At 41.9% G+C, this 13,103-nt stretch overlaps 1 protein-coding gene across 6 annotated transcripts in view; it reads left to right on the forward strand.

The window, feature by feature from the left end:
- Window positions 1-13,103, forward strand: part of APP (amyloid beta precursor protein) — a 305,975-nt gene that overhangs the window by 203,383 nt on the left and 89,489 nt on the right. For all 6 annotated transcript variants that reach the window (XM_055421750.2, XM_055421740.2, XM_055421746.2 and 3 more), the window contains 2 exons: window positions 6,099-6,173; window positions 7,574-7,732. In XM_055421750.2, coding sequence (XP_055277725.2) covers window positions 6,099-6,173; window positions 7,574-7,732 — 234 coding nt within the window. The remainder of the gene's footprint in view (window positions 1-6,098; window positions 6,174-7,573; window positions 7,733-13,103) is intronic.

Consider the following 13,103-nt stretch of genomic DNA (forward strand, 5'->3'; position numbering starts at 1 on the left):
AGCAGATGACTGGTCTGCAAGGGCTCCTTTCATATACACAGCCACCAGTCCAAAGCCCATACCCCTCAGCTCCCCTCTTTACAGTCTCTTATACTTCAGTCCACTATCACCTGCCCTTCCACCCCAAGGCTAAGTATCAGACAATGCGGGACAGCCCCCGTACCCCAGCGCCCATTCAAAGTTTTCACACTAGCCAATTTTATACCCGTTAAGCCTGCTTACCCTGCCTTGCACATTTCTTCCCACAAAAGCCATAGTAAAAGTTCCTACCACAGTTTTCCTTCACTCCCTTTGCCTCCTGACCACCTTGGTGCTTTCCTGTGTCACCCTCAACCCCCCACCCCGCCGCCACATGGCATGACATGTCATCTCCTCTTGGAAACTGTGACTTAAAGCTTTTTCAGTGGCAGTGGTCTTCTGATCTGTTGGCTTCACCTACCTAAATAAAAATAAAACGTGTATATAACCATAGAACTTCTAATGCATCTGGTAGGGCACTTTTTTTTTTTTTAATGAGTCACCAGAGTATTTGGAACTACTTAGGAATAATAACATTAAAGGAAAAACCCCATAATTACAATACTTGGGCTCTAGAGTATGATGTCGGAGAAGGCAATGGCAAGCCACTCCAGTACTCTTGCCTAGAAAATCCCATGGATGGAGGAGCCTGATAGGCTGCAGTCCATGGGGTCGCTGAGGGTCGGACATGACTGAGCGACTTCACTTTCACTTTTCACTTTCACACGTTGGAGAAGGAAATGGCAACCCACTCCAGTGTTCTTGCCTGGAGAATCCCAGGGACGGGGGAGCCTGGTGGGCTTCCGTCTATGGGGTCGCACAGAGTCGAACACGACTGAAGTGACTTAGCAGCAGAGTATGATGTGCAGTTATAGTTGTTGCCTATGATGAAAACATAAAAGAAAATTGAACTAGAAAGGTAGCTAGGGATTTCCATGGTGCTTTAATGGTTAAGACTCTGAACTTCCACTGTGGAGGGCGCAGGTTTGATCCTGGTCAAGGAACTAAGATTCCACATGCTGTGCAGCTCAGCCAAAAAATAAATAAACAAAAGTAAAAAATAAAGTAGAAAGCTAGCTAGAGTGGAATAGTGAGGCTTCACCTGAAGCCAGTTCTTCTGAAAAATAGGATTTTTCTTTAGGAAAGATACAAACAATATATAATCACAATTAAGAAGGATGAGTATCACCCGCCACACTTGTTGCCACAGAAAAGACATCTTTGAAACTTCAGTCCAGTCTCATTGCTTGTTTGTGACGCTTTTAGGACCTTCTTATTGCCCTCAGAATCCACTTATGGGAGAATGGGGCCCCCCAAAAGAATGATAGCAAAATAAACACTGAATGCTCGGCTTGGCGTTTCCAGTGCCTTCCCAGGCACCCCAACCCCCTGTACCCCACCTCCAGCCTCCCTTACTTCCTCTCCTACCTCAACTGCCAACATCCTCGTGTAGGCAACCTTAAACCACTCTGCTCAACACATGTTCAGCTCATCATGGACTTCTCTTTGGTCTCAGCATTGAGCTCTAGAAAGGAACCAGCTCTTCTCCACATGGACACTTCTCAGTCATTCCTTACACTCCCGCAGTCCTCAGAGTGGGACAGTCATTCTTCTTTGCATTTAATTAAATAGTTTGCTCACCAGTTTTATTCCTCCAGCTGGATTATAATTGTTCAGTCCCTATACATGTGTAGAAGGTACCTTCCTCACCTTACACTTCTATCTTGAACCCACCTAGTCACTATTTTTTTTAAAGAAAAGACAGATTCTGAATTCTTTTTGATTCTATGAGTTAAACTGACGTCAAATACCCTCTTTCGGATACTATAGATCTCTCCAGAAGAGTAACTTCATTTTGGTTTAGCACAATTGTTTAAGCCATGACTTAGTTCGTATACGTTTTGATGGACTTTCATTGTTTTCTAGTCATTACCCATAGCTGAGATAATTTAAAGAATGTTATCCTGGAGCAGAGAATGTTGTCTGTTACATTCCAGTGATCATGGGAGTATGAGATGCTTGAGATCAACATTTATCATCATAATATATGGTACTGAATTCTGGGCGCTGTTTGACTTTGAACTTGCCTGCCTCCTAAATCTCTCCGTATTAGTTTCATTTTCTCTGCATGAAGCAGCCAAGTCTTTGAAGATCCATAAATCCAAATGATACTGATACTTTTGTGCATGTAGTGGAAGACTGCTTTATAGACTATAGGGTGCCATTGTGAAGTCTAGATCCTGAGAATTTTTAATTCAAAAATATCATGTTTTAAAATGATTTTTATTATAGTTTTTGTTATTTGTTTTCTTACAAATACAGAGAATTTGAGGGGTTTGGGTATTTGTAGTGTTTTTGTTGTTGGGGCTCATGATAACTCTGAACTTACAGACTTTTGTCATCCTATGTTGTGAACACAGAAGGAAATGGCAACCAACTCCAGTATTTTTGCCTGGAGAATCCCATGGACAGAGGAGCCTGGTGGGCTGCAGACCATGGGGTCACAAAGAGTCGGACACGACTGAGTGACTAACACACACAGGTGTTATGAATAGTATCTAGCAAATACAAGAATACAAACAATCATTTATTACGTATTACTTAGTGGTTTTAATATATCCTTCAAATAAACTTCTTCAAAATGGAAATTGACCTTTCTCGACATTAGTTATTTTTAACATAAGCATCAGTATCTTAGAAACAGCCTTTTCTCCTGTCACCAGATATAAATAAACTTAGCTCACCTGTTGGATTTGCCATTATATCACGGCTGATTGGCTACTGGGGATAATAGCATGGTCTTTAGAGCCACGGAGATCTCAGTTTACATCTATCCGTCTCCATTTTTCCTGCCTGACTTTGAGCAGGTAACTTAACCTGGTTCGTAAAAATGGGGATGTCCATGCCTAATCTCACAGGCTGATGTGATGAATCAATTAAACAAAAGAGATTTTGTAAAGCTCTTAATCCTGGAGCTGGTATTTAGCAGGTCAAGAGTGATCTGATCCATTATCAGTGACCCTCAGTGGAAATCATTTGTTCAAAAGGAGATATTATTTATCTTTCAGTAAGTAAGCCTAGTGTGATGGTGCAGGTGCGTTGTTTTATTCATAAAGGTGTAGGTATTCTTCAGTTGCTCTGAGAATCAAAAATTTATTTCGTTTCTATAGGAATGCTTATTTTCAATTTATTAGCTAAGTAAGCCTCCTTGATTATTCCATGGATTCCCCTGCTCAAAGCTGAAAGTTCTGAATATTGAAAGGGAGATGGTAAAAATTCAGATGTAATACAGGAAATCAGTTCTTCACATTCATATAAAACATTTCACTTCTCTCTCAAACTAATTTTGAGATTCCTTACCTGAGGAATTCATGGTAGAATACGGCCACTGTGAACGTTCTCGAGGCAGGAAATTGAAGTATTTTTATTGCAAGGCTTATCTCATCTATAAAGCAGAAGTAGCCTTCAGTCACCCCGTCTCACAAGTGCCCTCCATTAACTTCCTGGAGCTACCAAGGTATCTGGGGGAAAGTGTTTCATTCCTTCAGTATTCTGTTCCTGTTCATAGCAGGCTGGCGTTTCTCAATTTTTCTCTGAACGTGCTAGATTATTTTTTATATGCTCTTCACTTGTAATAGGGGCTTCCCTGGTGGCTCAGATGGTAAAGAACCTGTCTGCAATGCAGGAAACCTGTGTTCTGTCCCTGTGTTGGGAAGATCCCCTGGAGAAGGAAACAGCTACCCACTCCAGTGTTCTGGCCTGGAGAATTCCGTGGACTGTATAGTCCATGGGGTTGCCAAGAGTCAGACAAAACTGAGCGATTTTCACTTGCTCTTGTAATAGAAAATTCATTCCATCCTTTTTTCCTCATAATTTTGTGAAAGCAACAGGAATGAATCAAAGCTAATAAACAATAAACTGTCTAATTTAAAACTGAAATGATGATGTGATATTCTCATAGAACTTCTCTATCCATAGTTATGTCAGGCTTTTTTTTTTGTTGTTGTTATCTTGAAGGATATCAGAAAAAAAGGCAATTCCTTAGGAATAAGTACCTGTAAATAACAGGCTCTTACAGTACAGAAATCACTGTCTCAGCTTTGTGTATCCACCAAGTCTGCAAAGTACACAGCTGTCAACAGACCATTATTTTTCTTACTGGATCTTTCCTTTCTTTACCTTACCTTGCTCAGTTATGAGCTACACTTTAAAAACTCTACTTGATAGTGAGTGGTACTCTTGAAAAGGAAAAGGAATCAAGTATCATTTTCTTTCAACAGCATCCACAGCTACAGACTTTTCCTCTGCATTCAAATCAGTGGGTGAACTTCTCTTAGAGAAATCTCAAGTGAACATTATGGATGAGAGGAGGAAGTCTTATTTTCCTACAAAACAGATTAGCCTGGTTACTAAATTAGTGTTCCTTACGAAGAATGCTTTCTGCTACATTCAAAACATTATGATGTGTGCTGTCCTGGCACGTGTGGCGGAATCTAGAGCATCCTCTGCTGTTTATGAGATGACTTGGCAAGCAGAAGGTTCTTATCACCCCTCAGGTCTTCAGTGGGAGGGATCTTAGGATTTCTGACAACAGAAGTCGTCTTTTCCTGACTCCATTATGGACCTCTTTTTGGCACTGTGTTCACTGCTTGTGTTCTTCAGTTCAGTCGCTCAATCATGTCCGACTCTCCGCAACCCCATGAATCACAGCACGCCAGGCCTCCCTGTCCATCACCAACTCCCGGAGTTCACTCAAACTCACGTCCACAGAGTCGGTGATGCCATCCAGCCATCTCATTCTCCGTCATCCCCTTCTCCTCCCGCCCCCAACCTTTCCCAGCATCAGAGTCTTTTCCAGTGAGTCAACTCGTCGCATGAGGTGGCCAAAGTATTGCATTTTCAGCTTTAGCATCAGTCCTTCCAGTGAACATCCAGGACTGATCTCCTTTAGAATGGACTGGTTGGATCTCCTTGTAGTATAAGGGACTCTCAAGAGTCTTCTCCAACACCACAGTTCAAAAGCATCGATTCTTCAGCAGTCAGCTTTCTTTACAGTCCAACTCTCACATCCATACATGACCACGGGAAAAACCATTGACTAGACGGACCTTGGTTGGCAAAGTAATGTCTCTGCTTTTTAATATACTATCAAGGTTGGTCATAACTTTCCTTCCAAGAAGCAAGTGTCTTTTAATAGCTTGTGTACGTATGCGTAAAATGTTATTTATGATTTTGTTCCCCTTTGTACTGTTTGAAAAATATAGAATTGAGATTTTATAACTTACCTTCACAAAAGACTAAAACCAGTGTGCTGAATATAATGTTGGAAAACCTTGTTCAGAAAGTACACGTTTTATGAATCGTTGGCATGTGTGCACATCAAATAAAATGCCTTTCAGCTAGTTCGCAGGAAAAGAAAAAAACCAAGTTTGTTTCAAAGAACTGTGTGCTTAGTTGCTCAGTCATGTCTGACTCTTTAGGACCCTATGGACTACTGTCACACGCCAGTGTCCTCTGTCCATGGGGATTCTCCGGGCAAGAATGCTAGAGTGGGTAACCGTGCCCTCCTCCAGGGGATCTTCCCAACCCAGGGATCAGACCCAGGTCTCCCCCATTGCAGGCCGATTTTACCATTTAAGCCACCAGGGAAGCCTTCAAAGAGCCATATCCTTGTAATAAATGTGAACATTTATGTTTACTTTACTGCTATAACATTATTTACATCTTAGTGGGAGGTTAGATATTATTGATCTGGGAATGGAATATGATTGTTTTTTACATGTTTAAAATGTCAAGTGTATGGAACTTTCCTGGAAGTCCAGTGGTTAAGACTTCGCTTCCTGATGCAGAAGATATGGGTTTGATCCCTGTTGAACGAGCTAAGATCCCGCATGCCTCCTGGCCAAAGCATAAAAACAGAAGCAATATTGTAACAAATTCAATAAAGACTTTAAAAATGTTTCACATCAAAAAAAATTTTTTTAATAAAATGTCAAATGTAGAAAAAGCAGTGATGTAGCTCATGAAATGTGTATTTGAAAGAAAAATGGATGGTTTTCAATGATTTGTTCCTTCCGTAGGTCATGAGAGAGTGGGAAGAGGCAGAACGTCAAGCAAAGAACTTGCCCAAAGCTGATAAGAAGGCAGTGATCCAGGTAAACCATCTCATATCCACCAGTGAGCAGCACACGCCCACAGCCCTTGTTGATGGAGTGCCTGCACCTTTTCCAGCGTCTGCTGGAACCTCATGTGCATGACTGCTCATTATTTCCCTCAAATTCAACTATCACTAATCAATATCTAGTAATTCAGTTGCTTAAACCCTGCCTAATATTTGCTCCCAAACAACTTGTATCATTTCTGTAAAAGTCATATTGTTACCTAAAGCCTAATTTTTTTAATAATATAGCTTTTAGATTGCCATAGTCTCCTGCTACTTCTTCCCGTGACCAATTTACATGATAAATTGAATTTTTGACAGGAACCCCTCTTAGAATTACCTTCAGTAAACCGTGAGATTGTCTTGGTCATTTTCTTAAAGTTTTGAATAAGAGAGGAGTTTTCTAAATAGGCATGTAATTTAGAGTTTCAAGAATACATATATTTATCCTGCATTATGGTTAGTCAAATCATTCTCAGGGACCATATAAAATAATGATTTACATTGAGAAATTAGATCTGGGGATGGAAAGCAGGGAAGTGAGGAGAACCCATAAAACGTTCTGAATTAGTCAAAATGTTGAAATGACTCAACTCTTTGAGTAGAATGAAGTATGATATCGCTTTTAAAAGATTTGAACTTAAACTTAGTGTCGTAGCAGAATCATCCGAAGGGCTTGTTAAAACTCAGTGTTTTGTTGATACTGCTGCCATTTAGTCACTGAGTTGTGTCTGACTCTTTTGGGACCCCGTGGACTGCAGCCCGCGAGGCTCTTCTGTCCATGAGATTTCCCAGACAAGAATCCTGGTGTGGGTTACCGTTTCCTTCTCCAGGGGATCTTCTAGACCCAGGGACTGAACCCACATCTCTTGTATTGACAGGCGGATTCTTTTTTACTATTGAGCCTGCTGAGTGCATAGTCGCTCAGTCATATCCTACTCTTTGAGGTACCAAGGACTGTAGCCCACCAGGCTCCTCTGTCCTTGGAATTCTCCCAGCAAGAAGACTGAAGTGGGTAGCCATTCCCTTCTCCAGGGCTTCTTCCCAGTCCAGGGATCGAACCCACGTCTCGGGCTTTGCAGGCGGATTCTTTACCATCTGAACCATCAGGGAAGGTTGGTTTACCAGGAAGGATGGTAGCTTTACCAGGAACCATCAGGGAACCATCAGGGAAGCTTACCACGGAGCCTCTTCCTTAGTTATAACTAGATGTAACATTCGCAATGCTAATTAACTTGCTGAAATTAATTAAATAATTTAAATAAATAATTTAGAATTTAAAATAATGTAAATAAAGTACTGTGTGTAATTCAAGGATAAAAAAAAGCCTTGAATCTGCTGCTCCGTCCATTTGTCCAGTTCCCAATTATCATACGCCTGTGTTTGTGATGGCAGCATTTCCAGGAGAAGGTGGAGTCTCTGGAGCAGGAAGCGGCCAACGAGAGGCAGCAGCTGGTGGAGACACACATGGCCAGGGTGGAAGCCATGCTCAACGACCGCCGCCGCCTGGCCCTGGAGAATTACATCACCGCCCTGCAGGCTGTGCCCCCTCGGGTAGGCATCCCTTCACTTTTCCGGGCACAGCAGACAGTAGGCTTGGGGACATGGGACAGAAGGCCATTAGATATCAGGAGAAATGCCAAAAGCACCCTTATTCACAGGTTCAACCTCAGCCTGTTTTATCTTGAAGGTTAAAGTGTCCCAGGGCCATCTCTGCACAATAGACACACCTTTCCATGGAGGAGCAGCACAGGCTTCCCAGGGACTCACAGTGCAAGACCTGATTTGAGTGTTCAGTTGTGTCCAATCCTTCTCGACCCCGTGGACTGTAATCCGCCAGGCCCCTCTGCCCATGGGATTCTTCAGGCAAGAATACTAGAGTGCATGGCCATGCTCTCCTCCAAGAGATCTTCCCAGCCCAAGGATCAAACCTGCCTCTCTTACATCTCCTGCATTGGCAGGAGGGTCCTTTACCACCTGGGAAGCCTTGGATGATGATCATTCATGGAACCGCTAAAGTCAGGGAACCACAGTAGCTGGAAGGAATTTAGATGTAACCTGGCCACGTGATGTAACTGAGATCAACAAAATCCGAGATTTGGCTGCGTCATAAGGAGTTTTTGTGAAATATGAGGAACTCACATTTCCTGCTGGTAGCAGCAGCCACATTCTCTAGGGGTAAGAGCCTTATTTGGTCATGACGTTCACAGCAAAGGAACGTATTTGTGTTCAGGGATAAATGCCAAAGGCTTACCAAGCCGTGCATGCCTGGATCTCAAGGAGGCTTCAAGGAGAGCTTACGCTGGATGTAAGGAACACTCTGAACTTGAGTCTGTGTCCATTATGTCTGTTTGTTCTGTCCATTACCGAGTTAGGGATTTTGAAATTTCCAGCTGTAATTGTGGATTGATCTCCTTCTCGTGTGGTGCCTCAGGCTTTGCTTTATGTATTTTGAGGCTCTGGGCTTTTTATTTGTCTGTTTATTTGGCCGCACCAGGTCTTAGTTGTGGCACGAGGCTTCTTGGATCTTCGTCGAGGCTTGCAAGACCTTTAGTTGAGGCATACAGACTCTTAGTGGCAGCATGTGGGATCTAGCTCCCTAACCAGGGATCAAACCCAGGCCCCCTGCACTGGGAGTGTGGAGTCTTAGCCACTGCACCACCATGCAAGTCCCCAGAGGCTGTGATTTTAGGCGCATAAATATTCAATGTTGTTACATTCTCTCGACCACCCTACACCACAGTCTCTGGGAAATGACCTCCTTTATCCACAGTCCCATGTTTTGCTCTGAAATTACTGTGTCTGATAGTAAGCTACTCTTGCTTTCTTTTGATTAATGTATCATAGTGTATCATTTTTCCATCCTTGTGCGTTTGTTTAGCCTGTTTGTTTATATTTGAGGGCATTTCTTGTGGGCAGCACTTACTTGGGACTTCCCCTTTAACTCTAAGAAGCCCATTTAAATGACGTTACTATTATGACTGTGCCTAAATCTATCACCGTGCTGTTTATTTTTAGTCCCATCTTGTTCCTTATTCCTTTTTCTTTTTTGGCTACCTTTTGGATTAATTTTAATATATTTAATGATTCTGTGTTGTATCCTTTGGTGGCTTTTACCTGTAGCTCTTTATTATTTTAGTCTTTGCTCGGGTATGTCTGAAAATATCTTTAGTTTACCTTTGTCTTAAAAGATATTTTTACTAGAATAGAATTCTGGGTTGAAGTTTTTCTTCAGCTGCCTTAATGAGGATGCTCCATTGTCTTCTTAGTTGCATTGTTTGAAACAAAAGTACTGATCTCATCCTTTCTTTCAGTTCAGTTCAGTTCAGTCGCTCAGTCGTGTCCGACTCTCCGCGACCCCATGAATCACAGCACGCCAGGCCTCCCTGTCCATCACCAACTCCCGGAGTTCACTCAAACTCATGTCCATCGAGTCGGTGATGCCATCCAGCCATCTCATTCTCTGTTGTCCCCTTCTCCTCCCGCCCCCAATCCTTCCCAGCATCAGAGTCTTTTCCAGTGAGTCAACTCGTCGCATGAGGTGGCCAAAGTATTGAAGTTTCAGCTTTAGCATCAGTCCTTCCAATAAACACCCAGGATTGATCTCCTTTAGAATGGCCTGGTTGGATCTCCTTTTTTTTTTAATCTGGCTGCTTTTAACATATTTTCCTTTATCACTAGCTTAGAGCAATTTGATTATGATGTAACCTGGTATATTTCAATTTGCCCTTAATCCCATTTGGCTGTTTTTCATATCATACATTATAGTTTTCACATGTAGAATGTGAATCTGGACTTTTGTTTGTTTCATGTCTTCTGTATCTTTATTTAATTTTTGAACCTTTGGAATTTTTTTATCGGTTGTCAGATATTGTGACATCCACCTTGAGAGTGCTGGGTATTTTTGGATACCTGTGACTATTCCTAATCTTCTGTTGCCCCCTTCTTCTCCTGCCATAAATCTTTCCCAGCATCAGGACCTTTTCAGATGAGTTGGCTTGTTGTATCAGGTGGCCAAAGTGAGCTTCAGCTTCAGCATCAGTCCTTCCAGTGAATATTCAGGGTTGATTTCCTTTAGGATTGACTGGTTTGAAGAGAGATTGTTAGATGGTGTCACCAACTCAGTGGACTTGAGTTCGAGCAAACTCCAGGAGACAGTGCATGGTGCAGCCCATGGGATTGCAACGAGTTGGACTCAGCGACCGAACAGCAACAACAATAACTATTTCTGAGCTTTGTTCTGTGATGCAGTTAAATTACTTGCAAATAGAGTGGTTATCAGTGAATGTTGAGTTTTTCCATCTGGATGATGGGAATAAGTGCTATTTCTGACCCTGTGTGAACACCAGACACTTACCTCAAATCCTTTTGGATGACTTTTTTCCTGGGGCCTCAGTTTCCATCACGTGTGTGAAACTAATAGCCATCCTTAGTCAGCTGCATTCTCATAGGGCATCCTCTCCGAACGACTCCTTCCTCTCCGTATTCTGTCCTTTGATTGTCAGGCACCTCCATGTCTCCAGACTCCTAATCCAAATCTTCAGCTTTCTGGAATCTACCAGGCTCTAAGTGGGTTCCCAAACGTGGAACCATAGCCTGGAAACTCACGGCAGTAAACATAGGCAATCGTAGAGCTCACAGCATTACTTTCTCCTTTCTTGGCGGTCTCTATCCTTCACCTGATATCTGTCATCTTACAGAAATATAGTTTTAGATATTTTCTCCATTTTTTGGTTGCTACCAGCAACAGAGTAAACCTGGTTCCCTCTACAACATCTTGGCTGAAAGTAGAAGTCTGTGTCTAGATTATGTAACCAAACCAAAAAGTCACCCACTTGCATTTATTCTCCTCATTTTTATTTTTTTTTCTATACTAAGATTTAGTGTAGAAAACTCTGAGGAACCGTGAAAGAGCTCTTGACACTCTTCCAGATCATGAGATAGTATTGACCTTGTTCTACAATGACGTCACTGAGATTGAGTGGCTGGTCCAGGGTGATACCACTAGTTCTGAACAGGGTGGATCTGTGAATCACAGTTGACCCCTGCAGTGCCTTCTTACCAGACCAGACTTCCTCTCAGAACAATAAGCTTTTGATGAAGAATATTCACATTAGCATTTTCATTTTCTATTCAGAAAAAAAAAAATCTATGTCCAAGCACTGCTCAGTAAAATTCTGTTTAGTATGTTTGGAGAATGAGTTCCTTAATTACTCTCCCTTTTTTTTTAATAGGACTTGATTTTGAGATCGGGGCCGTCAACATCATTTGCCAGAGATAGGCAGGGTGGGGGGCGTTGAGACCAGAACCTTCATAGCTGACATTTAGTGACACGTGGAAGCTAAAGGTCTAATTTCTGAAGTAAGATCTTTCCTAAATGGTCACTGACAGAGCTGAAAATAAAATGAGGGTTGAATGGAGTCTTTAACAAACACACACTTCAGATCCTTCAGCTCAGCCCCGTCAGCCATCACAGGAAAGCCTGGAACAAGAGGACTGTTCGCCAGAGCTGCTCATGTTTTCAAAGGGGGTAAATTCAGCTTGGTCGCAATTATGCTTGCCCTGAGTCTGCTGACCACATCATGTGGGATTAGACATGTTTATTTGAAATGAAAAGTAAAACTTGGATTAAGAAGAATTGTTTTACAGTCAGAAAAATCAGATTGTCGTTGATTGAACCAAGTATTCACATTGAAGTCTTGGCTAGAAATACATAAAATTCTCCCGTGTGATAAAACTGGGACTGGACAGAACAAAGATCAACAACAGTTACTGTTGTTGCTGTTCAGTTGCTGAGTCCAACTTTTGCAATCCCATTACTGACCATTTTTATTAAGTTATTGACATTGTCTGACTGTTTTATTTGAATTTTAATATATAGCTTGACATACATTTATCTCTTCAGTTTAGAAAATGGGAGAAAATTCTAAATCACTTCTTAGGTTTATATATTACTGTTGAAAGACATAAATTAAGAGCTTGCCAATAACTGTCTGAGGAAGGTCATGTCTAGTATTGGAGTCATAAATAAAATGTTTCTGAAATCTCCCTCATATCTAACTCAGTGGCCGGAAAGTATGAAATATTTAGTAATTGTTAGTTGAATGTAAGAAAATGCATTAGCCAGCTTTTTACTGTAGATTCTGTAGCTGATATCACCTTCTGAATAATTATCCCCTTAACCCTGACCGTAAAGTGATGGTCAAATAGATGGGGAAACAGTGGCTGACTTTATTTTTCTGGACTCTAAAATCACTGCAGGTGGTTACTGCAGCCATGAAATTAAAACACTCTTACTCCTTGGAAGGAAAATTATGACCAACCTATACAGCATATTAAAAAGCAGAGACATTACTTTGTCCACAAAGGTCCGTCTAGTCAAGGCTATGGTTTTTCCAGTAGTCATGTATGGATGTGAGACTTGGACTATAAAGAAACCTGAGTGCCAAAGAATTCATGTTTTTGAACTGTGGTGTTGGAGAGGACTCTTGAGAGTCCCTTGGACTGCAAGGATATCCAACCAGTCCATTCTAAAGCAGATCAGTCCTGGGTGTTCATTGGAAGGACTGATGTTGAAGCTGAAACTCCAATACTTTGGCCACCTGATGCGAAGAGCTGACTCATTTGAAAAGACCCTGATGCTGGGAAAGATTGAGGGCAGGAGGAGAAGGGGACGACAGAGGATGAGATGGTTGGATGGCATAACCGACTCAATGGACATGGGTTTGGGTAGACTCCAGCAGTTGGTGATGGACAGGGAGGCCTGGCATGCTGTGGTTCATGGGGTCGCAAAGAGTCAGACAAGACTGAGTGACTGAACTGAACTAACCCTGACCATATTGTACCAAATACTGTCAGACTTTGCAAGTGGGGAATGTGAAATAGAATGCATTGTTTATACACAGTCCCTTTGAAGCTTAAGTTT

This window comes from Moschus berezovskii, chromosome 1 (genome assembly GCF_049115385.1).
Source record: "Moschus berezovskii isolate FMDL1 chromosome 1, NW_MosBer_1.0, whole genome shotgun sequence".
Classification (NCBI taxonomy): Eukaryota; Metazoa; Chordata; class Mammalia; order Artiodactyla; family Moschidae; genus Moschus; species Moschus berezovskii.